General features: G+C 46.4%; 1 protein-coding gene across 1 annotated transcript in view; it reads right to left on the minus strand.

Moving 5' to 3' along the window:
- Window positions 1-642: 642 nt before the first annotated feature.
- LOC122926721 (tubby protein-like) overlaps window positions 643-27,700 on the minus strand; it is a 65,673-nt gene continuing 38,615 nt past the window's right edge. Inside the window, exons 7-15 of the mRNA XM_044278191.1 lie at window positions 11,899-12,012; window positions 11,039-11,200; window positions 10,286-10,413; window positions 10,031-10,207; window positions 8,800-8,912; window positions 6,889-7,003; window positions 3,582-3,680; window positions 2,783-2,954; window positions 643-2,559 (exon numbers count right to left, since the gene is read on the minus strand). Coding sequence (XP_044134126.1) covers window positions 2,426-2,559; window positions 2,783-2,954; window positions 3,582-3,680; window positions 6,889-7,003; window positions 8,800-8,912; window positions 10,031-10,207; window positions 10,286-10,413; window positions 11,039-11,200; window positions 11,899-12,012 — 1,214 coding nt within the window. The 3' untranslated portion in view covers window positions 643-2,425. The remainder of the gene's footprint in view (window positions 2,560-2,782; window positions 2,955-3,581; window positions 3,681-6,888; window positions 7,004-8,799; window positions 8,913-10,030; window positions 10,208-10,285; window positions 10,414-11,038; window positions 11,201-11,898; window positions 12,013-27,700) is intronic.

Raw genomic sequence — 27,700 nt, forward strand, 5'->3', positions numbered from 1 at the left:
ATGCTGCAGTTTGCTCTCCGGTATGAGAACGGAGCAGAACATATAACAGCACATACCCATGTGATTTTATGCAATACCGCACTGCGATCCACTGTCATCGCAGATTGTGAGCTGTGGCCTGGAAAGTATCCAAATTGTGTTCTTCTCTGTTCTCCATGTGGCAGCCAAATACATTTACACAGTAAAGACCAGTACAATACTTGGGTAAGCTTTATTCGTTTATTACAAAATTCAGGTTTTTATTGTCAGAGGCAGAGTACCGTATATACACATTATATAATCGTGTCTCTGCTTAAAGGGAACCTGTCACCTGGATTTTGGGTACAGAGCTGAGAACATCGGTTGCTAGATGGCCGCTAGCACATCCGCAATATCCAGTCCCCATAGCTCTGTGTGCTTTCATTGTGTAAAAAAAAACGATTTGATACATATGCAAATTAACATAAAAGAGTCATATCTTACTTGTGTGACCAGAGAAGAGTCATATTTTCAAGCTCTGACTCATCTTAGGTTAATTTGCATATGTATTAAATAGGTTTTTTTACACAATAAAAGCACACAGAGCTATGGGGACTGGGTATTGCGGATGTGCTAGTGGCCATCTAGCAGCCCATGTCCTCAGCTCTATACACAAAATCCAGGTGACAGGTTCCCTTTAAAGGGATTTTCGAACCACTGAGAATATTATTGTTGCCATCTGGCATTGTTTAATGTCACATGACTGTGGTAGCCAATCACTGCCCAGTTTTGTGACAAGTTGTCCATAGAGACATCTCAAGTCATTGCCCAGTGATGACAACAAGAAGTGTTTGGGGACCTCGGTGACTGACAGAGAGGGGTATAACCCGAGCAAAATGTTACTGGTGAGTATATTATAAAGTTTATTTGAAAAGTTCTGAACATTTGGGAAAATAGTCTTAGGTGTTTCAGGCCTGGAAACCTCCTTAGAAAAAAAAAAAAGAGAAGTGAATCTTAAAGGGGTTTTCTGGGAATATAAACTGCTAGGGCTCATTCACACGACCGTTGTTCGGCTGTTCAATGCATTGGGGGCCGCAATTTGCTGTCCCCAATGCACGGGCACCATCAGTGCGGCTGCCGCAACAGATCAAGATCAATTCAACTTGATTAGGTCCGTGATCCGTCCGCAGCAGTGACAAATCCCCAAGTGACATGTCACCGCTGAGGCCAGAGGGTCACATATGACCTTGCACACGCCCCAGCGAGAAGGAAGCAAGCCGGGGGACAGTTGGCATAGGGCTGGACACCAGCGTGCAGAAGCGGAGCTGTGAGGAACAAGTATGACTGTTTCAAGAGGTGATGCAGGCCAGGGGCCTTCACCTTAACAGTTGACGGTCCCAGAAAACCGCTTTAAAGCAGTTGTCCACTCCTTTAATATGGCCTATTCACTTCAATGAGAGCAGCACTGCTTTATCCAGTTCCATCCACTACACAATGAAGAAGCTACTCCAGAACAGCTTATCGGTGGGGCGGCGGAGTATCGGTGTCCTGAGGAAAGGCCATCTATATAAGAGAAGTGGACAAACCCTTTAAAGAGGACGTGTCTGTTTTCTTCATAGGTCTTTATTAGTAAACACTTGTATTACTCATGCAATATCAATGCTGGGGTATCTTATCCATATTGTGCTGCTCCTCTGTTATACCTCTTGGAAATGTATAAATACTGTAACTTGATAAGTGTTACTGTTCCCCTTGTCACTGTACCTGCAATACAACACTGTCAACACTTACAGGACAATGTTGCAATGTTAGACTATATAGAGACACACTCCAAGGGGAATGGTAACACCCAATTGTCAATTTAATTCATGCATTTTCAGGATGAATAAGAGGAACTGCACACTGCATATGCCATTTTAAGGGGAATAAATGTATTTACTAAAATAGACATGTCAGGAGGGCAGTCAGGTCATATTTAACGGGAAAATGTCACCAATTTAAGCATAAACTAGTGGCAGAGACATAGGGGGTTAATTATCAAACTGGTGTAAAGTAGAACTGGCTTAGTTGCCCATAGCAACCAATCAGATTCCACCTTTCATTTTACAAAGGAGCTTTCCAAAATGAAAGGTGGAATTTGATTGCAGTTCTACTTTACACCAGTTTGATAAATCTCCCCTTAGATTTCACCAGCGGTCATTTTGTTTTGTGCAGTTGTTTTCTCAAGGTCAGCAGGAGGCAGGCACTGGTAATGCATGCTTTCTGTAGTCTTCGCCATCCATGACCTGCCAGCTCAGCTATCCCTCCACTGTGGATTGGCAGCCTTTTCCCTATATACAGCAAATCTGTCATTCATCTGGGGGGAGCCTGGTGCCCATGAATGCCAGGGCTACCTCTGGCAGCATAAGCCTGTTGACAGTCCCCTTTAGTTTCCATATGCAGCCTACTTTGATGTGTTATTCAAACTCTACTCGCAGGCAAGTTTGCTGTCGAAACTGGACAGACAGATGGAAAACGCTTGTAGGGCGCACAGCGGATAGCTGAAATCCATGGTGAAAACATCCTCTGCGACACGTCCAAACTGCATGACAATGTGCTCCGCTGCATCAGAAAAAACACTCATTAAAAAGGTTTCAGATAAAGTACAGCTACGTGATCACAAAAAAGGTGGTGAAAGAGAACATCTGCTTTGGGGCTGCACTAGGTATAGCTGAATGATGTGATTTCACGGGTCCTACTTTATAACACAAGCCGTCATATGGAACCAAAATTCTATCTCTGAAGGCTATAGCGAGTACCCAATAATACGTGTCTAAGAACTTACGGTCATCATCATTTATTATCTGGAAGTTCTTCACAGAGGCCTGGGTGACACGTCCATGGAAGTTCAGAACGTAGGACTGAGTCTCCTCATTCCATGATGGTGCTTTGTTGTGGAGAACTGAAATATTCTCCATATTTCCATTCTGAAACCGAGCTAAAAGGGTCTCATGTTCCTTCATATAGAGAAAAGAGAACACAAGAATGTAAGCTGCTTGACAAGAATGCATCTTTAAAGCAGAAGGCCACTATTTATGAACCAGAAGCTTTCAAATAACGAGGCGGAGGTGTTCAAATTCTCCATGGCTATTATGGCAACCTCCTCCTTCTCTGCATTATCAAGACAATGGTGGGAGCTCCCAACAGCCCATCAAATGGAGCTTTGTAATAACTACTCATGGCAGTGATGAGGACTCTACCCCATGGCCACCATTCAAGAATATCCCCCTCTGTCGAATTTTCTTGGAGTAATCAAAACCTTAAATGTTCATAGATTTGGATTCCTACAACTCTCACTGAATTCAGAGGAGAATGACCAAACATACATGTACATGGCCTTTCCAGTGAAATTAAGGAGACGATCATTTTTTAAGGGTGCTTTACTGACTTAAACTATGGCATGTCCCGTGTATATCAGCATGCAGTAAATGTCAAATCTGACAAAAGTACCGGTTCAATAAAGACAGCCTTACACTTTTGGAGACTGAAGTCATCTCTTCCCCTGACCCAAAAATGTAACAACAAAATCCACAATCAAATATGCTTGAACCATGAGAAATGTAGAACAATTCCAAGAGACTCACGTTGCGTGGCCTTATGCATACTCTCTCACAGTCCTGGTTCATCAAAGGAATAATGACAGCCATTTTCCGGGGTCCTCTGAATCCCAAAACATTGGTTTCCTGTTTGAAAGATAAGGAAAAAGATTAAACACAAGCTATCATGATCTCCACTTGTAATATTTCACCAGCTTGATGTGAGATCAGCACATTTCAAAGTTCTTTCTCCATTCTTCTATTCAACCTTTGATATAAGTCGTCAATCTGTAATGGGTAAAGGGCATTTTGAGGTTGATTTCACAATGCTGACATGTAATAAACTGGTTAATACCACAGATATTAAGAGAAAAGGATCATACCTATAAACATGCACTTAAGAAGTGCCTAATATATGCCCACTGGATGTAATAGCAGGTAGCAGTGCTATTATGGTAAATATTAGTGGCCGTATTATACCGTAAGTCACAGAATGCTTAGGATGTTACACTTTGCTTTATTAACCCCTTAAGGGTGCAGTCTAATTTGGTACTTAGAAGTGTAACTGTAGTTTTATTTACAGTTCAGTAAAGAGTCTTCCAGCTTCGGGAAAGATCTAACAGCGTTTCTAAGGAGAGTCTGTCTTCAGCATTTCACTGAGCGCTGAAGACGCCTGTGCGTAACATGCAGAGGCATCCACCCTGCCTCTTGTCACTACCTCAGTCCCTGACTATGTACATGTGCCCTAATTATCACTGCCTATCTCACGTGTTACACACAGGCGTCTTCAGCACTGAATAAAAAACAAAGCTGAAGACTGAAGACAGACCCAGTCAGAGCTTTGCTAAGAAGACCATTTAGACCAAAATGACTTTTGCCTTTTTTATCTCCACATTTCCAAAACCGTAACATTTCAGTTTTCTGTTGGCATAGACATATGAGGACTTTTTTTATGCAGAGCAAGTTGTATCTTTTAATGGCAACAAGTGAATTGTATAACTTGTAAAAAAAAGATGTTTGCAGTTCCACTATTGTTTTTAAGGTTTTGTGTTTATGGTGTTCACTGCACAGTGGAATTTACATTGTATCTTTATTGTGTGGGTCAGTATGATTATGGAGATACCAAACATATATGGTTTTTGTTATACTGTACTTTTAGAAAGTTAGGCCTCCTGCACACATTCCTGAATACGTGTGTTTTTAATCTCATGTATACTTGGATCCCCAGTAGGTTGTAACTGATTGGCATGAAGCTGCCTTTGGAGACAATGTCATTTTCATGAGATAACCTGATTAAATTGGGAAGACAAACTAAACATGTTTTTAATTTTAATTAAAGGCGTTGTCCAATGAAAAATATTCTAAATGTTTCAAACCAGCACCTGGATCTGAATACTTAATTAATGTAATTAAACATCCAGTATAGCCACGAGTTATTCACTGAAATCTATCAGTATGGCGCCACCTGCTGTTTTTGTCACGGTGGGGAGCGGGGGAAACCCCCCACCGTGCGGTTTCAAAGGGTAAAAGGGTATCAGCCTGGCCAAAAGGAGTAATTAAGGAGCAGGTCACCTCCTACAGCGTCTCTAATCCTCTCCCTGACTCCTCACCGTATGAGAGGACCCCGATGGTAGGACGGCTCATACTCTGGATTCCTAGAGACACTGAGTCGCCCTGGAAAGCCCTCACCAAGGAGCCAGGAAGAGACAACCTGTTCATCCCAGTCGTGAAGGAACAGGAGTCTCTATCTGAAGCCAGGCTGCAAGGAGAGGGTAACACATACAGCAAATGGAGTTGGCAGGTAAGCGAAACCCATAACACGCTTACCTGCCACAGACACACTGACTGGAACCCGTGCACAAGTGCTGCTGTCCACACCAACATTAAAGGACACAGCACACACCACAACCATACAGGAACCCAGGACACCCATAGCTGCAATAAACGTGAGACGGGGGAATGTCTAGCAAACATGCTGGACACCAAACATCACCAGCCATGTAACACAACACAAGACATACAACACCCTGAACATGACCTACGCAAACCAAAAGATAAGAAGGATAAGAGACACCATAATAACATCAATGACCACAAGGGTGGCCCTCACTGGACAGATGGTAAAAGCCAGGAACAGTGAACCACCAGCATACACCAAAGCTTCAGGCATCTAGCAGAGGCTAAATAGCCCAAGCGGCCACAACCACACACACATAAACCCAGTGTCCACAAAACACTAGGAAGGGTGTTAACCCTTCCAACACCAGACAGAGGAAGGAAGCCACTTAAAGGGGAAGTGCACACACATGCATACCAAACCACATGTTACCACCGGCAGCAGCATGCGTGGCAACCATGTCATGGCAATCACCCAGAAGGCCAAGACACTGCCACCGCATGCTCTAACAGCAACACGTTGCCGCGAGCAACCGCAAGTGTGGCAACAGTGTCACAGTGCAAACCAAAGGCTGTGACAGTTTTCTCTTTTTCTAATTTGTGTGTCCTCCTCACTGAGATGGAAACACATGCTCAGTTCTATTCTTCAACTGCCACCACCTGCAGTAGAGAGGGCACCCTCTGAAAAAGTATACGACCCGTAAGCAGCCAGCTTGAAATAAATCTAGCAGAGTAATTGGAGAAATGAATGGAGAGATCTCTGGTTCCATGCGTGGTACATGGCTGGTTTTAAGTTAATTAGAAAGAGATTATCATGTACTATATGATATCAGATTTTTATTTTTTACATTAAATTGAGAAGTTTTGAGCCAATCGTATGTCTGCAGCCGCATCCCCCTCCTCCCCTCTTCTGTTCTTTTTAATGTTTTACACTAGACAGAAGTTTGGTGACTGAGGGAGATCTTGAACATTTACAGACAGCCTACAGGCAGGGAAGGAGAACTACAGGCCGCTGTAGGCTCAGGAAGATTTCACTTTCCTCTAATAAGATATAGTAAAAAATAATCTGACTATAATTAATAGCCATAACTGTGCTTTAAATATCAGTGCTTGGTTCTTTCAGCACAGAGGTCTCATAGTCCGGTCCCAGCAATTCTGGCAGCACTTCCTCACCCCAATGTCATCATTTAGCTACTACTTTTATTACTCCTATAGATATGAGCAGGAGCCACAATGTACGTAAATATGAAAAGCGCCACCTAGAGGAGGAAGAGGTTCCTAATTTTTGCAAATCAGAATCCATCCATCATATTTGTATTTTGATGTCAATGAATCAATGAAAATAATCTGTAAATTGATTAATTGCATTTTGTGGATTGAAGAGGATGTTGTTATATACTGTGTATTCATTGCCTAGTTCAGTTTCCCAAGTAAAATATTCCATGGGCTTGTCACTTACATAAGATACAGACACCAATTCCTGGCGGAGGGATTCCCTCTCCTGCACAAAGGGTTGCTTGTCAGGGTTTACTCCATTGTCAAATATCGTGAACTTGGTTCCAAGCATGTTTGACCTATAAAATTTAGGAATTTGGGTAAGTATTCATGGGCTGTAGGTACAGCAATAGAGAGAACAAACCAAGGGTCATAATCACATGTAATCTTATGAAGGATACATAGGTGAAATCTGTGTCCAGCCTGGTGTTTTGCATTCTGCAATGTTTAGCATTTATACCAAGTCCTATACATTATTCAAATACAGAAGTACCTAACTGTCCCCTGCATTATAGGAGCTCGGTGAACAAGCCTGCTTATTGTTTCCAATGACAACCAACAGAGTACTAAATACAGACTATGATATAATGCAGGTTGTGTCCAATAAATAAAGCTGATGTCATTACAATAGATCTTTGCTGTCATGATTCATATTAATTGTCAATGGCATACATAGAAAACATGGTGCCACATAGAAAAAAATATGTAAATCAGCCCCACATTATTATTCCAGGATTTTCCCCTCAGGACAGAAATGCCTATTGAGTGAATTTCTCTCAAACAACTGAAGTGACCCAGTGGTTCACTGCTAGGTTATCAAATGGTTTACTGCTAAAAGGATTAACACTGTGGTTCATAACAAATAGTTAATGTAATTCCTTATGCATTATGTAATCCAAAAAGGCCATGTATGGGAGAAATTTGTTAACTGGCAGCCGTAGTAACAGTTGTCGGGTGGTGGACTGGACCCACTCTCCCCTGGCTAGTGAAGGAGTCTTTTGGTAAGCAAGCCAGAGTGAAGACCTGTTTTGTGTGTGCTACTGCCAAGTAAGCCAAGAAAAGAATTCTTCTTCAGTGAGACACCATCACTGTGAGTGAAGGCTGCCAGAAAACCAACTATGCCAAGAGCTAACCACTGAGTAAAAGAACAGACTACTACAGATGGTGTAGAACCATTAAAGGGACAGTGCATGGACATTAAAGCTAGTACAGTCAAATAGAAAATTACATTTTGTCCTTATCTGTATACCACTCCTGAGCGCCGCTGGATCTTCACAAGGTATCAGAAGTCCTTTTCCTCAAATTACGTTAAATTGCCAGTGCAGATCATATGGAAATATTAAAGCTAGTAAAGGTAATGCACGTGTACGGCTATAGACTTTACTGCTTGTAATTTTGGGGTATTTTGTTTCAGACACCCATCACACTACTGAGATAGACTTGCCATCCGATCTAGGACTGCACTCCGCAGTTGGGAACTGCAGAAAAATAGAGCAAGGACTTACATGCCTTTGGTCAATTGGGAGGAATGCATGGTATACCTAGAGAGAGACTTAGAGGGACCATCATATTGCCTATCCCCAGTATAAAGCTGCTTGGGAAACATCTACCTAGTGAAATATTTGAGAACTGGGCCTACTACTTAAATTTGCACTGTGTCACTCATCATCTCCAGTAATAAGACTGTTGTTTGCTATAGCCCAGGGAGCCTGGTCCTTGCCTCCATCATCCACCAGCGCCTACACTGTCTTCCTGCTTTGCACCCTGCCACTCATTCACCATCAAGGGCAACCTAGCCACCACCATTCAAGAGACCCCAGAACCTAGGATGTGCCTGAGTTGAGGAAAGGGTGCACCCCTTAATCCACGGCAGCCACAGCCTAGGGGAGATATGGAGTAGGATTAGAAACCCTGAGTCCACCCTATGGGCTGGCGTGCCCCTCAAATTTGCACAACCGTTGCTTCTTTTGGGGCATACATGGGTCAGAAACCCTGCAAATACACGGTTTCTGCTTATAGTCATATATTGAGCACAGACATCAAATACCCTTATGTACCTCTATATGTACCCTAAGTTGAACATATTATCAGTTACCTGACTTTTCCAATCACACTTTCTCCTCCTCGTGAGAGGTCTGTGGGATCCACTGAGATGAGATAATTGGAGGTTTTGCTTTTCTTCCTCTTTCTTCCAGCCATGAGGAAAAGCTATTAAAAGCAGATATTAGGGATGTGCTATTATATTCCAAGTTCTGAATAAAAATCTGTTCCAAATGAGGAGGGGACAGCAAGCTACCATACACTTGAACTGCATGGTGTAGAATTATATTGAGTCTCCAACCCAAATGGGTTGTACTCATTCTACAGTAGAGTCTTTACATAAAAGGCTATGAATGTGGACCTACACCCAAATCTATATGAAGAAAAATGCCATTTTTTTAAACATCTCTCAACATGATTTTTTTATACAGAGGCTCTGTGGTAAGCACCGATGCATGGCAGCATTTGGTTCATGGGTTAGAATCTGACTAAGGATACATTTTGCATGGTGTTTGAGTGTTCTCTTTGTGTTTGCAGGGGTTAGGCTACTTTCACACTAGCAGGGCTCAGCAAAAACGATTCCGTTACTGATAATACAACCATCTGCAGCCGTTATGAACAGATCCGGTTGTATTATCTTTAACATAGCCAAGACGGATCCGTCATGAACTCCATTGAAAGTCAATGGGGGACGGATCCGTTTTCTATTGTGTCAGATAGTTTCAGAGTTAAACGGATCCGTCCCCATTGACTTGCATTTTGGATCATGACGGATTAGTTTTGCTCAGCATCCCATGACGGAAAGAAAACCGAAGCATGCTGCAGTTTGCTCTCCGTTATGAGAACGCAACCAAACAGAACAGAATGCATTTTGGAGCATTCCATTCTGCTCAGTTACATTTTGTCCCCATTGACAATTAATGGGGACAAAATGGAATTGTTTTTTCCGGTATTAAAACCCTATGACAGACCTCAATACCGAAAAATAGAAACACATGTGTGCGAAAGTAGCCTTAGCTCCACGTACAATTGTTTCCTTCCACACTCCATAATTAAACTGGTAGGTTAATTAAATTGGATAGGGAAATTCGATTTTTCCATTGGGGACAGGGACTGATGTGAGTGATGGCAAGCTTTGCACAGTTCTGCAGAATATGTTGGTGCTCTACAAGCAACATGAATGAATGAATGAGCCATAATCAATATTGCATCTAGTATAACATTGGTTGGATGCTCAAAGAAATAACAGAAGAACATAAGGAAAAAACTTGTATTTCTTTACTTACTCTTTTCCCATCAACTCTCTCTAGATGAAGGTAGTAGGTAGGGTAAAGTCCTCTGTCTACTCCCTTTTTGTCCCTAGTGATGCGGCACTGCAAAGTCATACTTTGGGGAGCTGGGCGTAAAGCAAAGTCTTTCAAATCATCAATTTCAAGAGGTGCAGCAATCGGTGAGTCTTCCTCCTAGTTTTACAAGAAGTAACTCAGGTTAGGCTACCATACCATGATCATTTCCAGCATGTGTTTCTCTTCAAAACTTACCTTACTCAAAGAAGACATTGGTCTTGTATAAACCACACTGCTAAGGATATCAGAATCTTCATCAAAGTCATTGTCTTCTGTTCCGTTAGTATCTCCTTCATTGGAAATATGTCTTCTTCTGGATTTTACTGAGGTCACCATGAAGAAAAATAATTAGGATAGTGTTAAAATGGATTTCCATGCCAATATGATGAATGTCCATGATTTCTATAGCTCAAAAGGAAGAGTCCCTTTTTCTTATTGTTTGCACTGGACCATCTGAATGGATGAGGCAAAAATTGCTATGAAGGTCAGATAACAATTGCATCTAACTAGATTTTCTAATAGCGACTTTCACTAGAATTTGAACATTATGAGTAAACCTCACCTCAGTTGCAGCATTCTTTTAATTTAGGGTTCTCTTTGAATATTATTATGTAAGAATTTTAAGATACCCTTGTAGAATGATTGTCAACTTTTCTTCAAATAGTCTTCAAACTAGGAAAACACACTGCTTGTCTCTATCAAATGTGTCCTATAGGTTGATTAGAAAATGTATCTACAAAACTACAGGCCAAAACTTTGATACAGTGGGACACTACTCACAACTACATGTTTTTTTTGTCATTCGCTCCTGGACAGTGAATAGGATACTAGAATGGCTACAACATGGCCATCTCCACAACGGACATTCCCACGTCTATCTTTAGGCCTCTCACATTGCTCACTTATAATACTGATGTTAAAGGGATACGTTCACATACTGACATATACCTGTTTTCTGTGGCTTCTTTTTATGGCGTTGTTTCACAGGAGCAGGAGGAACTGTTCTGTTCCCTACACTCACTGAATTCTCTTCATCACTGGAATTCTTAAAAGCAACCAGCTTATCAGATGTTATTTCTTGAATGGAATCTTGAGGTTGTATATCAACGCCTGCACAAAAATTTCAATTGGAAGACGTCACAATGTTATGATTTCTTGGTTTTTAGCCTGACTATACACACGGGATATGCTATCTCCTCACTCCACCAATGACATGCACTCTCATCTTGGCCAAGTGTGTGTTTATTTAAATGGGGAGAGGGAATTAAAGGGCTTGTCCAGTTTCAGGAAGAAATCAGACAACCCTTGGACTCCACCTGCTGCAAAGAACTGGTAAGAAAAGTACTTACCTAACAGATCCCATGCTGCTGCTCTGGTTCTCTCCGCTCGGCATCAGCTACAGCAGTGACATCATGTCGACAACACATAACCACTGCAGCAAATCATTGGTCTTCTCTGATGCACCACTGAGGCCAGTTATTGGCTGCAGCTGTCATGTGTTTTTCAACCTGAATGTAGCCAGGTAAGTCCAGCCAGGAGAACCATAGTGACAGCGTGGGATCTATTAGGTAAGTATTTACCAGTTCTTTACAGCAGGCAGATTTTTTGTGTTGTCTGGCTTCCTCCTGAAACATAACAAACCCTTTAGGCATCTGCCATACCCATCTTGAAATCAGTCCCTATATCTGCTAGCATCTAGAGCAAGTTTGGGAAGCCCCACAATTTAGATTGTTGGGTGACTTTAATGTCATGTGTACAGCCAACTTTACTCTCAAGGGTCAGCACCAATATTCTTGAGCGGTTACAACCTTTGTTCTGTGGTGTATTCTCCTTCTCACAATCATGAGCAAGAGAAGCTGGTGCTCGACGAGTCTTTGACACCTTGGGTGATGTTTTCTTGGATTCCTTGACATCATGTTTCCCTGGGCACGGTAAAACAAGAATGACATACTCATAATATATAGACATACGTTCAGATATAAAACTGCATTTTTTCAGATAACCAAAGTCAACAAGAATAGTATTAATTTCCACATATTCTACTGTGACCTAGCTTTTTTTGTGTACAGAATAGGCCATACATACATCATACTTACCAATATTGTTGCTGGCAAATTTGGGACATGAAATCCCCACCCTGTAAATGCACCAAACCCACCCAGGAACACTCATTTATGGCTAGGGCCTACAAAAGTCACACCTATTTTTGACCCAGGACAGCCATAAATTACCAGGACTGTCTGTAGATACAACTTCAGTGAGATAAAATGTGCCACTCACCAATGATAAAATGTTTTTTTTTATTAGTGCATTAATAGCCATAAAATACACTGGCACAAGGATACGGCATGCAAAAGAGGCGACGGACATTTTGCGCTAACTCTGCTACCATAGGCCTCTGATTATGGAGGCATAGGCGTGTTGAGATATATTGCTTCTATTGACATCACTCCATGCCATACTGTCTCTAGGAATTAGGGGAACATATGTTCAGAACTGCAGAGACTATTGCTTACTTTTACACATTTAATACTTCTAAGCCATCTCAGTGCACTGAAGGCTACAGATATATAGTGCCTTGAAAAAGTATTCCTACCCCTTTAATTTTTTTCATGTTACACCGACAAACTTAAATGTATTTTATTGGTATTTTATGTGATAGGCCAACACAAAGTAGTAAGTATGTGTGAAGTTAAAAGAAAATACATTTTTTTAATAAATGAAAATCTTAAAATTGTGGTGTGCATTTGTATGCAGCCCCCTGTACTCTGATACCACTTAATAAAATCCAGTGTAGCCAATGGCCTTCAAAAGTTATCTAATTACAAAATAGAGTCCACATGTGTGTAATTTATTCTAAGTTTAACAACAGCTGTTCTGTGAAGGCTCCAGAGTTTTTTTTTTAGAGAACATTAGTGGTCAAGCACTAGTGAGCAGCATCATGCAAACCAAGGAACACACTAGACAGGTTATGGATAAAGTCGTGGAGAAGTGTCAAGCAGGGTTAGGTTATAAAAAAAATATCCCAAGTTCTGAACATGTCATGGAGCTGTGAAGAGCAAACCTACCAAGACATGGCTGTCCACTTAAACTGACAGCCCAAGCAAGGAGAGCACTAATTAAAGAAGCAGCCAAGAGGTCATGGTCACTCTGGAGGAACTGCAGAGATCCACAGCTCAGGTGGGAAAATCTATCCTCAGGACAACTATTATTTGTGTACTCCCCAAATATGGCCTTTATGGAAGAGTGGCAAGAAGAAAACAATTTTTGAAAGCAAGCCATAAGAAGTCCCGTTTGCAGTTTGCCACAAGCCGTGAAGGCGACACAGCAAACTGGAAGAATGTGCTCTGGTCAAAGGAGATCAAAGTTGAACTTTTTGGCCTAAATGAAAAACACTATGTGTGGTGGAAAACTAACTGCCCATCTCACTGAACACACCATCCCCACCTTGAAACATGGTGGTGGCAGCATCATGCTGTGGGGATGCTATTCCTAAGCAGTTTCCATAGAACTGCAGGTAAATCTACAATCTGTTACAAGTGTTCATTAATCTATATAGTTCTTAATGGGGTTTTCTTGTGCTACGTAATAATGCTAGCCATAAGTAACACATGGTGGGGCCCAGCAGCAGTACTATCACTTATGCACAGTAGATCACTGTTTGTATCTATGGTTTCTAATGTCAGGTTCTTTGTTGTATTACTTAAAATGAGACATGACACAGAATATGAAACAGTCTCTCATAAAGTATGATAGCTCTGATAGGCCTAAACTGCCATTTATGTGTCCCATGTCTACAGAACAAAGTAATGGTTGAACCAAGGGTGTGCATATCATAGATGCAGATCACATGGCTATAATAGGACCCCTGGAGAAAAGAGGGGCCTAACTTAGGTTGGTCTAATCCATTAATATAAAGGGTGGTGTGGAAACCCAGATCTTAAAGGGGTTGTCTCACTTCAGTAAGTGGCATTTATCATGTACTGTAGAGAAAGTTAATACAAGGCACTTACTAATGTATTGTCCATATTGCTTATTTTGCTGGCTGGATTCATATTTCCATCACATTATACACTGCTCATTTCCATGGTTACAGACCACCCTCAGTGATGGTCGTGCTTGTACAGTATAGGAAAAAGCGCCCGCCTGTGTGAGCTCCCAGGGTTCCGACCACCAGAGAGACTGATGCTTTTTCCTATAATGTACAAGCATGACCACCACTGATGGATTGCAGGGTGGTCTGTAACAATGGAAACAAGCAGTGTATAATGTGATGGAAAAATAAATCCAGCCAGCAAAGGAAGCTCTATAAAAAATATCACATGATGTAACCCCTCAGCTGAACACCGTAAAAAAATAAAAATAAAAACAGTGGCAAAAAAAAGCCATTTTCTGTCACCTTACATCACAAAAATTGCAACACCAAGTGATCAAAAAGGCGTATGCCCCCAAAATAGTACCAATAAAACCATCACCTGATCCCACAAAAATAAGACTCTACCTAAGAAAATCTGTCAAAAAGAAATAAAAAAATGACTCGCAGACAATGGAGACACTAAAATATGAATTCATTTTTGCTTCAAAACTGCTATTATTGTGTTAAAGTGAAAAAACTAAAAAGTTGATATATTAGGTTGTGCCGGTCCGTAACAACCTGCTCTATAAAAATATCACATAATCTAACCCCTCAGATGAACACCTTTAAAAAATAATAATAATAACAGTGCCAAAAAGCCATTTCCCTTCCGTCCTACCAGCAGCACAGATGGGGTTAACTGCCCCCTGTGGACTGGTAGGACCGGCGGAATTTTTAATGAGCCCAAGAACCAATAAGCGATCTTCAGCTCCCTGAAAGGGAGGAGATCGTCCCCCAGCCCACCGTGTTTTTTTCTGTCCTCTGGACAGGTGGCCTGGCGTGTCGCTCCCCTCAGTATGCAGGGGCTCTGGTTTTCTTAAACACTAAGGAAATCTCCCCCCTTTTTTTGTTGCTGTTTGCCTTTATTGTAGGCATAATCGCGGCTATTTTTTGTACAGGGTACCGTCGGGGGGGGGGGGGGTGGCTCCCCTCCCCTCTTCTATCTGGATTTCGGCGTCTCTGCGGTGTCCCGTTCTCTCCCTGCCGCATGTGTGCGGCGCCATGGGCGCCGCCATCTTCCGGAAGTGACGCGCACCAGCTGCGCTTCGTCACCTCCGTTTTTTTTTTGCTATCTCCGATGCGGTGGGGTTTTCTTCTCACCGCTCGGTTGTTCTTCTCCTTATAACATCCTGAATGTCAGGATAGCCTGGGGAGACATATAGGGTCCAGCTGAGCCTCATTTAGGCTCTTTTACTTCTCTGGGCTTGTTCCGATCGAGGCCCCGCCCAGGGGGCGTGGCTTCCCTTTTTTAAACGCCCAGAGCCTGTCATTCAGTGCTCTGGTTGCATCGCTTTCACAAGCTAGCTCCAGAGTTCCCTGTGCTTGATATATTGACCGGAGGGCAGAGTGCACCCTTAGAAGGGGTTACGCTGCGGCTGCTGCCTCCGCATCGACATCCATTGCAGCCACTGAAGTAGCCTCCTTCTTACGCTCCAAACTTAATCAGATCCAGACAGACATGGACCAGAGCGTTTCTAGAGACGACATCTTGACAGCATTTAAATCAGTCAATCTGGCCGTGGATTTCTTGTGCGATTCCTCCCAGATACAGTTGAAACTGGCCGCCAAAACAATGGCTCTAGTTTCGGCTGCCCGCAGACCACTATGGCTGAAGCCGTGGATCGCGGACAACGCATCCAAATTTAATCTATGTGGGCTCCCCTTCGAGCCGGATAGGCTGTTCGGGTCCGAATTGGACAAAATCATGGAGGGACTCTCCGATAAGAAAGGGAAGAGTCTCCCCCAGCAGCCCTTTCGGGGACGCCCCAGACAGGATAAAAAAGGTGGAGACCGTTCAGGGCAGCAGGCTAAGCGCAGAGATTTGGGGGGGCCGTCTCGTAGATTCTCGAGACACTCCCGCAAACCCACCAGGGAGGCGAAACCCTCCTGACTATGGGCCTCCTCGAGGCTCTTGGATAAGCCCTGCTACCCCCGCAGTATCTCCTCTAGACTTTCCCGTACCCCTCCCCCAGATTCCCGTGGGGGGCCGTCTCTCCCACTTCAAAGACTTTTGGGCCCAGCAAATTGCAGACCCCTGGGTTCAGGATATAATTTCTGCCGGTTACCGGGTAGATCTCATCTCCCCTCCCCAGAGAGATTCATCGCCACGCGAAACTTTGGGTCGGCCAAACAGAAGATACTAGAGTCTTATATTCAGGACTATATCTCCAAGGGAGCCCTGGAGGAGGTGCCGGCAGGGGAGAGAGGCCTAGGGATTTATTCTCCAGTGTTCCTGGTTCCCAAGAAGACGGGAGATCTCCGGATGATCATCGACTTCAGATTCCTCAATCGATTTATAAGGAAAACCAGGTTTCGTATGGAAACCATAAGGTCAGTCAGCCATATCCTCAACTCTGGGGACGTGATGGCTACTCTGGACCTCAAGGATGCGTATGTTCACGTCCCGATCCATTCCACTTCCCGGAAGTTCCTCAGGATCGCGGTCCAGATTTTAGGGGTTCGCAGGCACTTTCAGTTCGCCGCGCTTCCCTTCGGAATCTCTTCCGCCCCCCTTATCTTCACCAAGGTGGTGGTGTCGGTGGTGGCAGCTTTGAGACTTCAAGGACTGACTATTATTCTCTATCTGGACGATTGGCTTTTCATAGCCTCTTCAGCTCCGATCCTTACCCACCATCTTCAGATCGCAATCTCCTTTCTCCTCCGCCTGGGCTGGATTATCAACTGGCAGAAGTCGAATATGAGCCCATCGACTTCAATCCATTATCTAGGATTCGTGGTCGACTCTGTGGAGATGTCCCTCCGGTTGACTCTAGAAAGGAGAGTGCGGATTCAGGACCTGGCAAAGGTCCTTTATGTCCCTCGTCGAGTCTCCATCCGGACTGTCATGAAGATGCTGGGGCTCATGTCAGCGGCTGCGGATGCAGTCCCTTGGGCACTCCGTCCTCTTCAGTCGGAGGTCTTACGCTTATGGAACGGCAGCCCTGTGGGGCTAGATTCTCTGTGCTCCCTGTCCGGTCAAACCCGGAATTCCCTCAGATGGTGGTTCCATCTGCCAGCAGGGAAGTCTATGGCCCAACCAGCTTGGCTCATATTGACTACGGACGCGTCCCTTGTAGGCTGGGGCGCTCACCTAGACGGATCCCCAGTTCAGGGATCTTGGTCTCCCCTGGAGCGGCGTCTCTCCTCCAATCTTCGCGAGATGCGAGCTATCCGGCTAGCCCTCCTTCACTTCGCCCCTCAGATTCGGGGCAAAGCTGTGAAAGTCCAGTCAGACAATATAACTGCAGTTCTCTATATAAACAAGCAGGGAGGCACAAGATCATTGCCCCTTCTTTCAGAGATCGGGGTAATTCTTCGGTGGGCAGAGTCGAACCTTTCCCATCTATCTGCCACTCATATTCGAGGCTCCCTCAACATGATAGCGGACCGCCTAAGTCGAGGATTACTGACCATGGAGTGGTCTCTGCACCCGGAGATCTTCAGGCAGTTAGTTCACAAATGGGGTATGCCAGAGGTGGATCTCATGGCAACCAGGTTCAACGCCAAGGTTCTGAGGTTCTGTTCAGGCTTCAGTAATTGCCATCATACCGTTCTGGCCCAAGAGATCCTGGTTTACCCAGCTCATTCAGATGAGTCGGGGACAATACTGGAGACTCCCCCCGGAGCAGACCCTGGTGTCGTGGGACACTCACCTCTGCCCAGATCTGCACAGGTTCAACCTGACAGCCTGGAGGTTGATCAGTCCCTTCCCAACATAGAAGGGCTTTCCGAGTCGGTCGTGAGAACTTTGTCGCATTCCCGAGCAGAGTCTACGAAGAAGGCCTACTCCAGGATCATGAGAATCTTCATGTCATGGTGTGATTCCAAACAGGTGGCGTCTGCAGATCCACCCCTTCCTGCGATATTACAATTTTTTCAAGATGGATTAGATAAAGGTCTTTCTCCAGCTACCTTGAAGGTACAGATTTGTGCCATCTCGGCCTGTCTTAACAGGCCACATTCTTGGGACCCACTCATCAAACGCTTCCTTAAGGGAGCTGAAAGACTAAAGCCTACTATACTGAAACCTATTCCCCAGTGGGATCTTTCAGTAGTGCTCAGGGGGCTAGCATCTCCCCCCTTCGAGCCATTGGAGGAGGTGGAATTCAGGTTTTTGACTTTAAAGATGTTTTTTCTTCTGGCTGTAGCTTCAGCCAAAAGAATCTCTGAATTGCAGGCTTTTTCAGCAATTCACCCCTATATCATTTTTCTGCAGGACAGAGTACTCCTGAAGTTTTTACCCTACTTCAGGCCTAAGGTCCCAACCTTCCAAAATATCAACCAGGTAATCTCTTTACCAGTTTTGTTTTCAGCCTCCTCCTCGGATACTCCAGCTAGAGACCCGCTGGACATTTCTAGATGCCTCCAGGTCTATGTGGATAGATCCAGAGAGTTCAGGATAGACGAGAATCTCCTCATCCTGTTTGCCGGTAAGTCTAAAGGCCGTAAAGCGTCTAAAGCTACCATTAGTCGCTGGATTAAGGAAGCCATCAGGGAGGCCTTCGTCTCCCAATCCCTAGATCCTCCGGAGTTTGTGAGAGCCCATTCTACTAGGGCTGTCTCCACCTCTGTTGCAGAGAGAAGACTTCTCCCCTTAGAGTTGATCTGTAAGGCGGCTTCCTGGAGTTCTGAGTCAACCTTCATCTCCCATTATAGGATAGATGCTAGGATGGCAGAGTTTTCGGCCTTTGGGCAGACAGTTCTTAGTTCTGCCAGGCATGAGGACCCTCCCTAGGGGATTCTTCTTGCTATCTCCCCATCTGTGCTGCTGGTAGGACGTAAGGGAATCGTTAATTTCTAACGATAATTTGTTTTCCCTTAGTTCTAACAGCAGCATACAAATATCCCACCCTAAGTACATTATGCTTGTTAAAAACACGGTGGGCTGGGAGACGATCTCCTCCCTTTCAGGGAGCTGAAGATCGCTTATTGGTTCTTGGGCTCATTAAAAATTCCGCCGGTCCTACCAGTCCACAGGGGGCAGTTAACCCCATCTGTGCTGCTGTTAGGACTAAGGGAAAACAAATTATCGTTAGAAATTAACGATTTCTGTCACCTAACATCACATAAAGTGCAACACCAAGCGATCAAAAAGGCATATGCCTCCCAAACTAGTACCAATCTAACTGTCACCTCATACTGCAAAAAATGAGCCCCTACCTAAGACAATCAGTAAAAAAATAAAAAAAAGCTATGGCTCTCAGACCATGGAGACACTAAAACATAATTTTTTTGTTTCAAAAAAGCTATTAATGTGTAAAACTTAAATAAATAAGAAAAAGTATACATATTAGGTATTGCCACGTCTGTAAAAATAAATAAATAGAAACTGTGCCAAAACAACCAATTCTTTGGTCACCTTGCTCCATAAAGTGTAATAATGAATGATCAAAAAATCATATGTACCTAAAAATGGTACCAATAAAAATTTCAACTCTTCCTGCAAAAAAGCAGCCCCTGCACAGACGATCGGCAGAAAAATTAAAAAAAATATGGTGTTCAGAAAATGGAGACACAAAAACATAATTTATTTTTCAAGAATGCTTTATTATGTAAAACTGACGCAAACAAACAAGCAAAGTATATATATTTGATATAATTGCGTCCATAACAACCTGCTCTATAAAAATAGCACATGGTCTAACCTGTCAGATGAATGTTATAGAAAATAAAAACGGTGCCAAAACAGCTATTTTTTGGTTTACTTTTAGTGTTGATCGAGCACCAAAGTGCTCGGGTGCTTGGGTAATCTGGCCGAACACATCAGGATGCTCGGGTGCTTAACAGAGCACCCAAGTATAATGGAAGTCAATGGGAGAACCCGAGCGTTAAACCAGGCACCCACTGCTCTGAAGAGGGGAGGGTGCCTGGTTCATAGGAAAAGGTCAGAAATTGATGGAAACACCACTGAAATGGTTCAGGAACAGCATGGGGAGGATGTCTGGATGTATCTTGGACTCCAAGGTCGCTGCTGGGAACGATGTTGTCCGAGTAGTACGCCACTTTTACAGACTGACAATAATACGCACAAAACCGGAAATAAAATCTTTCCTGTATATTTACTTGTATGTAAAGTGCAAGTGCTGCCAAAAATTACAAGGAGAAGGCACTCCGATACAACTTGTATATCACATAATGAAGGGCCTCATTCACATTGTGGTACAATTGTTCATGTAGTCGGACTCCTACACTCATAAAGCCTATGCCCTAAGTGAAAGGCTGCCAAAAATTACAAGGAACCGGCACTCCAATACACCCTTTGTTACACATAAAGGACGGCATCATACACAGCCTTGAAAAATGATGATTGATGGCCTGCTGGTGACCCTCAAAATCATTTGGAGCAAGGGCCTGCTGATCTGACCATCTAAAACATTATGGGCGAGGGCCTGCTGCCACCAGCAGCACTAGATACCGGCTCAGACAAAACACTGGAGCAAGGTAGGCCAGCACCTCCAAGGCATAGAGCGCAGTTCGTGCCACGTGTCAAGCTTGGACACCCAGCAGTTGTAAGGCACTGAGGGATCAATGAGGACGCTGACACGGTCTGTTATGTACTCCCTTACCATCTTCCAAACTTTTTCTCCTTGTGACACTTGGCTGTGCATCAGGGTGAGGGTGCTGGCGGGGTGTCATGAAACTGTCCCAGGCTTTGGAGAGTGTTGCCCTGCCTCTGTTGGAACTTCTGTGTGTTCCCCACAGGAATGAGAGATGAGAAGGTCTCTTTGTAGCGGGGGTTGAGAACGGTGAACAACCAGTAAGCCGCGTTGTCTACAATGTGTATAACGCGCGGGTTGCGGGAAAGGCAGCCTAACATGAAGTCAGCCATGTGTGCCAGTGTGCCAACAGGCAAGACTTCGCTGTCGTCATCAGGTAGATCACTCTCAATCTCCTCATCCTCTTCCTCCTCTTCTGCCCACCCACGCAGAACAGGTGGAATTAAACTTCCATGGGTACTACCCTCTGTAGCGGAGGCAACCGTATCCTGCTCCTCCTCCTCCTCCTCTTCATCATCCAATTTGCGCTGAGAAGACGAACTGAGGGTGGTCTGACTGTGTAATGTCTTTCCCCATTTCCACCTCTTCCACATGCAAAGCGTCGTCCTTAATTGTGAGCAGCGAGTGTTTGAGTAGACACAGAAGGGGGATGGTTACGCCGATAATAGTGTTATCGCCGCTCACCATCTGTGTTGATTCCTCAAAGTGTCTTAAAACCTCACAGAGGTCAGACATCCTTGCCTACTCCTTGCTTGTGAATAGTGGGAGCTAACTGGAAAGGCGACGACCATGTTGCAGCTGGTATTCCAGTACTGCCCTCTGCTGCTCACAAAGCCTGGCCAACATGTGGAACGTCGAGTCATGTCGCACAACAGCCGGTGAGCTGGCAATTTCCAGCGATGCTGCAGCGCTGACAGACCGGCTGAAGCTGTCGATGACTTGCGGAAATGTGCACAGACGCGTCGCACCTTCACCAGTAGTTCAGGCAAATTGGGGTAAGTTTTGAGAAACCGCTGAACCACTAAGTTTAAGACATGGGCTAGGCATGGGATGTGTGTGAGCTTGCCGAGCTCCAAAGCCGCCACCAAGTTACGGCCATTATCAGGCACAACCGTGCCTGGTTTTAGGTTGAGTGGCGAGAGCCATAGCTCAGTCTGGTCTCTTATCCCCTGCTACAGCTTTGTGGCGGTGTGCTGTTTGTCCCCTTAGAATATCAGCTTCAGCCCGGCCTGTTGCCACTTCCCCACTGCAGTGCTACACTGCTTCCAGCTACCGACTGATGACTGACTGGTGTGCTGCACGTGGATAATTCGGAGGTAGAAGTAAAGGAGGAGGCGGAGGAGGAGAAGTGGGGGTTGGAGCCACTAACGTAGGTGGTGAAGAAAACCCTGATGGAATTAGGGCTCGCAATCCTTGGAGTCGGTAGCACCTGTGCCATCCCAGGGTATAACTAGCTCCTGGCCTCCACAACATTCAACCAGTGTGCCGTCAGGGAAATGTAGCGTCCCTGGCCGAATGCACTTGTCCATGTGTCCGTGGTTAAGTGGACCTTCCCAGTAACTCCGTTGGTCAGGGAACGTGTGATGTTAAGGGACTCATGTGGGTGTAAGGCGGGCATGGCACACTTAAAAAAATTTTGTGGTGACTGAGGACTGCGTAACGCGGGATGACTGCCGACATCAGGCTGCGGAAGGCCTCAGTGTCCACAAGCCTAAATGGCAACATTTCCAGGGCCAGTAATTTGGAAAGCTGTGCATTTAGTGCTATGTCCTGTGGGTGGCTGGCTGGGTATTTGCGCTTGCGTTCAAATGCCTGGGGTAAGGACATTTGGACGCTGTGCTGGGACACAGATGTGGATGTGGTCGCTGATGGTGCTTGCAAAGGTCCCGGTGCAGGGCGGGAGGCGGGCCAGCACGTAACACAGGGGAATAGGAGGCAGTGGTTTGACCAGTAGACACAGATTGTGGACCCAGGCATTCATCCCACTTCTTAGGGTGCTTGGATGCCATGTGGCGAATCATGCTGGGGGTGCTGAGGTTGCTAGTGTTCACGGCCCGGCTCATTTTGGTATGGCACAGGTTGAAAACTACTATTCTTTTATCATCCGCACTTTCCTCAAAAAAGCGCCATACTGCAGAACACCTACCCTTTGACAAGGGAGATATCTGCAAGGGGGTGCTCCGTGGAACAGTTGGGGGCCTGTTTGGTCTGGCCTGCCTTCTCCCTTTTGCCACCCCACTGCCTCTTCCAGCCTGTTGTGGTGCAGCAGATCCCTCACTCTCTGTACTGCTGTCCTCGCTCGGCTTTCCACCTTCCCAGAATGGGTCAGTGACTTCATCATCCATCACCTCCTCTTCCACTTCCTCACTTTGCTCATCCTTCTGACTTGTTGACCTAACCACTAACTCAGTGATTAACAACTGTGTCTCATCCTCTTCATCAACCTCTTGAGACAGTGATTACCGTTGAGTTATTGGCAACTGTGTCTTATCATCATCCACCTCATTAAACAGTAATTGCCGTTCCCCACCGTCATCTTCTTGTGATTGTGCATGCTCAAGAGTTTGGGAATCAGGGCACAAGATCTGCCCCTCTTCAAGCGTGCTTGGCGAGAGGGCCAAATCAATGAATGGTGCTGAAAAGAGCTCCTCGGAATATTCGAGTGTGGGATCACTTGTTTGCCCAGACTCTCCATGGTGGGAGGAAGGAGGATCAGGGAGAGGATTGGGTTGAGCAGACTCTTGGCTACTGAGACTGGACTTGGTGCTTAACCAACTGGAAGCATTATCTGCTGCAATTTAACCGACCACCTGATTGCACTGGTCTGACTTCAGCGCCGTGCCCTGCAAACTAGGACATGAAGCTAGGTATCGTGGATGATTGTTTTTCTTTGCACTCTGGCAGCAGACACAGTTTCACTGTGCCCAGGGCCACGGCCTCTGCGTGCACCATCAGCATCACGGAAAATGCCAAGTCCCTTACTGCTCGCCTTCTTCATATTAAATGTTACATATGATTGAAAGTCTGTCACACGTACAGTAGCGTAGAATTTGGAAGTGTATGCGCAAACAAACTTAAAAAGGTGTGAGGAATATGGATTAATATTTACTGTCAGCCATGTCCTCACACCCCCCATTTGCTGACAGGATTTCCCTGCTTCAAAGCCCCCAGCTCTGATTGTAATTCTGTGTACATGCCAAATAAGTTTCCACCCCCCCCCCCCCCCAGCCAACTGAGTGTCAGTTGGCCAGGAAGACACCCCTCAGGGGGTCCAAGCTTCAAGGAGAAGTTCACACCTCTGTGCAGCAGTTGGGAGCCACCTGAATCTGCAGGAAAAAAACCCAGCAGGGGGTATCTGCTTTGGCCTGGATCAATGAGATTTCCTAGACATATTGGCACCTACCTCTCATAAGGAATTATGAATCACCTGGCCATCGCAGGCGCAAACCGGATACATATTTGTGTCCCGGTGGCCACGAGGTACGGTCCCATGGTCTTTGTTTACTCGTACCCAGTTGGGGTAGGGAGATACCCATATCTCCCCATAGAAGCCACCTACCGGTACCAGGTTTGGGCTCTAATTGTAGCCGGAACCCAGGCCGGTCCATTAGTCCCAGAACCATCTCCCTGTGACCCTCTGGTCTGGAGCTATGACCCCTAAAGGGTTTTGTGGGTCATTCACAGTCAGCCCAGAAGAGGGGGAGTTGACCCCTCCCTGAGGCAGGGAGGGGATGGACCAGCTACAGGTTAAAAGCCTGGTGCCAGCAAGTAGGCGGCGTCTTTTTCTGAAGAGGGGTCACATGCTACACATGTGTTTAGAGGGACCCAGGAAATAGCAGGAGATCACAGCCCCTCGTGTGGCCTCCGGTTCAGGACATCGCCAAGGAACTTTCATCATACTTGGTAACTTACTTTCACCCTGCTTAATCCTATTGTAACCATATACCCTGTAATCTGTAACCTCAGACCACTGTATATATATTGTCTGTGTATAGTGTGTTATATCTAGTGTGCTCTTATAGCGATTAAATCTATAATTTAATCTTGTGCTATCTTGTATCTCGATCACGAATCCCCACGTCCGTGTTTTGGCCTAGTTATAAGCTACCGCGGGTTGGTTTCTGACCCTATATAATCCCGTTAGCGGACCGGGCTTATATCAAACGAGAAACTGGTGGCAGTTACCCGGGCTGAGTGTGGGCTGTTTTTACTGCGGCAGTGAAAAGGCCCTTCCAGCTTGTTGCCTCTCTGTGCCCGCGTGGACAGGAGGTGTGTGTGTAAACTATACCAGCCTGACCTTACGTGCTCCTCTGGAGGGCGTAACTTCACGTTTTTGGTAAACCCCGTGATCATACCAGGTCTCGTGAGCTCGACGTGGTTGACATCAGCGGACACGAGGGGTGGTATTCATCACATATTGGTGGCAGCAAAGTGGGATCGAGATACTAGTGTTTGTGAGTGTGAGACCCATACTTCCAGACACTAAAGACGACCAGCAGTAGCTCTTGCTGCTGGAGTCTTAAGATCAGTTCAACACTAGACTGTCTGAGGGCAGATACAATAAGGTGTGTGTGCATCAGGTTGCAGTGGTGTCAGTGACCATCCGTTGCAATGACGGCCAGTATCACAAGGAGCAAATCGAAGGAGATGGCCGATGCTTTAAATGGGGGCGGAGTGGAGGTGGAAGGCGAGGGGGAGCACAACCAAAGCTCCCCAAGGAGCCAGTCGCCAGAGGTGAGGTCCGCGGCGGGCCTCGCTCCACCTGCCCCTCCCCCCAGCCAAGCTGGCTCAGCTGCTCTCCTACAAGCTGCCATGGACCGTCTCCAGGCTGGAGACCAGGCAGCCTCTGAGCTCCTACTGGCGGCTGCAGAGCGTCGCGAGCAAGCAGAGGCTGCAGAGCGTCGCGAGCGAGCAGAGGCTGCAGAGCGTCGCGAGCAAGCAGAGGCTGCAGAGCGTCGCGAGCGGGCCGAGCGTGAGCACCAGCTACAGATGCTCCAGCTAAAGCTCCAATTCCAGCAGCCATCCCCAGCCCAATGTGAGTCTCCAGAGGTCCGGATTCCGAAACTGCGGGCGGAGGACTTTCCCCTACTGGACAAAGATGGGGACCTGGACACCTTTTTGTTGGCATTTGAGACAGCCTGCCATCAATACCAACTGCCAGAGGACCAGTGGGTCAGATTCCTCACGCCACGGCTCAGGGGAAAAGCCCTTGAAATCTTCGGGTATCTGCCCAGCGAGACCATCCTGAGCTATGAGGACATCAAACAGGCTCTGGTCAGGCAGTATAACTTAACCCCTGAGTCGTACCGGAAAAGGCTCAGGAATTTGCACCGGGGTTCTACCCAGAGCTGGGCCGATCACATGCGGGCCTTGCTGAGAGCGGTCGACCAATGGACCACAGGATTGGAGCTCTCCACCGTCCAGCAGCTGAAGGAGCTCATCGCCACAGAACAGTTCTTGTGGAACTGCCCAGAGGATCTCCAGCAGTACCTCCGTGACCGGAAGCCAAAGGGGGCCTCCGCAACAGCAGCCCTGGCCGATGAATACACCAACAACAGGACTTCAGAGGCCCGGAAACCTGTCGGCTGGAGAGGGGGTAAGACGCACGCTGCACCTGCTACGCCTGCCCCTAGGCCCAAGTGGGCACCGGCCCCTGCTGCACTTTCCACGTCGGTGGGGGAACCCCGACTTTGTTACCTGTGTAAGCAGCCAGGACACTTTAAAGCCATGTGTCCCCAGCGCCCGAGGGATCCGTCCCAGTCATCAACCCGGAAACCGTCCACTGTGTTGTGTGTGGGTGGGGGTGGTGGGAGGTCCCTTGACAATGTTCAACCGGTCACCGTGGGCCAGGCCGTGGCCATGGGACTTAGAGACACCGGCGTTGAAATGACACTGGTACTGCCTGAACTGGTGACACCCCATGATTTACTGCCCGGGAGATCCCTCACTGTCTCCGGGATTGGAGGAGTGGAACCGGCGCTGCCCGTCGCCAAGGTCTATCTGGACTGGGGCGCCGGTCGAGGAGTAAGGGAGGTGGGGGTATCCGCGAATATCCCTGCCAGTGTTTTGCTGGGGACGGACCTGGGGCGGCTTGTGTCTAAGTACGTGGCCGCTTACACCCCAAGGTCCGATTCCCCAGAAGGTGATGTAATGTCCCCCCCTGATAATACTATGAATGTACCCATTATGCCTGTTGATGGGGAGGTGGGGGATGTGATGTGTGCCTCTCCCCTCAGTGGAGAGGGGGGCATTCCTGCCAGCTGGGCTGAAGCCCCAGGGTGTAGCCAGCAAGCCTGCTGGACCCTGTTGTCCTCCAGTGTGGTGACTGGGGGACAAGCAGGGGGCAGACAGCTGCAGGGGGGGAGGATGCAAAGAGGGCCAGGTTAGTCCGTCTGGACTGGCGACTTGGTCAGGAGCCGAGGGAAAGCAGGCACTACCAGCAGTGGCAGCGGCCATAGCTGCTGTCACGCGCAGTGGGAGTGCTGGGGCCCTAGGGGCCCCTCAGGGGTCTGATGGCTTTCCCCCTTCCGACCAAGTGGCTGCCGAGTCAGAGGGAGGCCAGGAGACAGGTCCCAGGGACCTGACAGGGGACGTGGCAGCCTCGTCTATTCTGGCCACGTCCAGTCAGGAGTTTCCGGCAGCGTTAGCGGCTGACGCCAGCCTGAACGCTCTCAAGGAGCACGCGGAACAGCCCCCCTTGGACTCAGACCTCGAGCGGATGGTCTGGGACCAAGGACGGCTGTACCGGGTCACGGTCCAGCCGGGCTCACAGGAGGCGTGGCCTAGGGACCGACAGCTAGTGGTACCCTATCAGTTCAGGAAGGAGTTGTTGCAGGTTGCGCATGAGATTCCGATGGCTGGACACCTAGGGATCGCTAAGACAAGGGCCAGATTAGCCCAGCATTTCTACTGGCCGAAGATGGGGGCTGATGTGGTTGCCTACTGCCGTTCATGTGACACCTGCCAGCGGGTGGGGAA

Source organism: Bufo gargarizans, chromosome 2, assembly GCF_014858855.1.
Source record: "Bufo gargarizans isolate SCDJY-AF-19 chromosome 2, ASM1485885v1, whole genome shotgun sequence".
In the NCBI taxonomy this organism is placed as follows: Eukaryota; Metazoa; Chordata; class Amphibia; order Anura; family Bufonidae; genus Bufo; species Bufo gargarizans.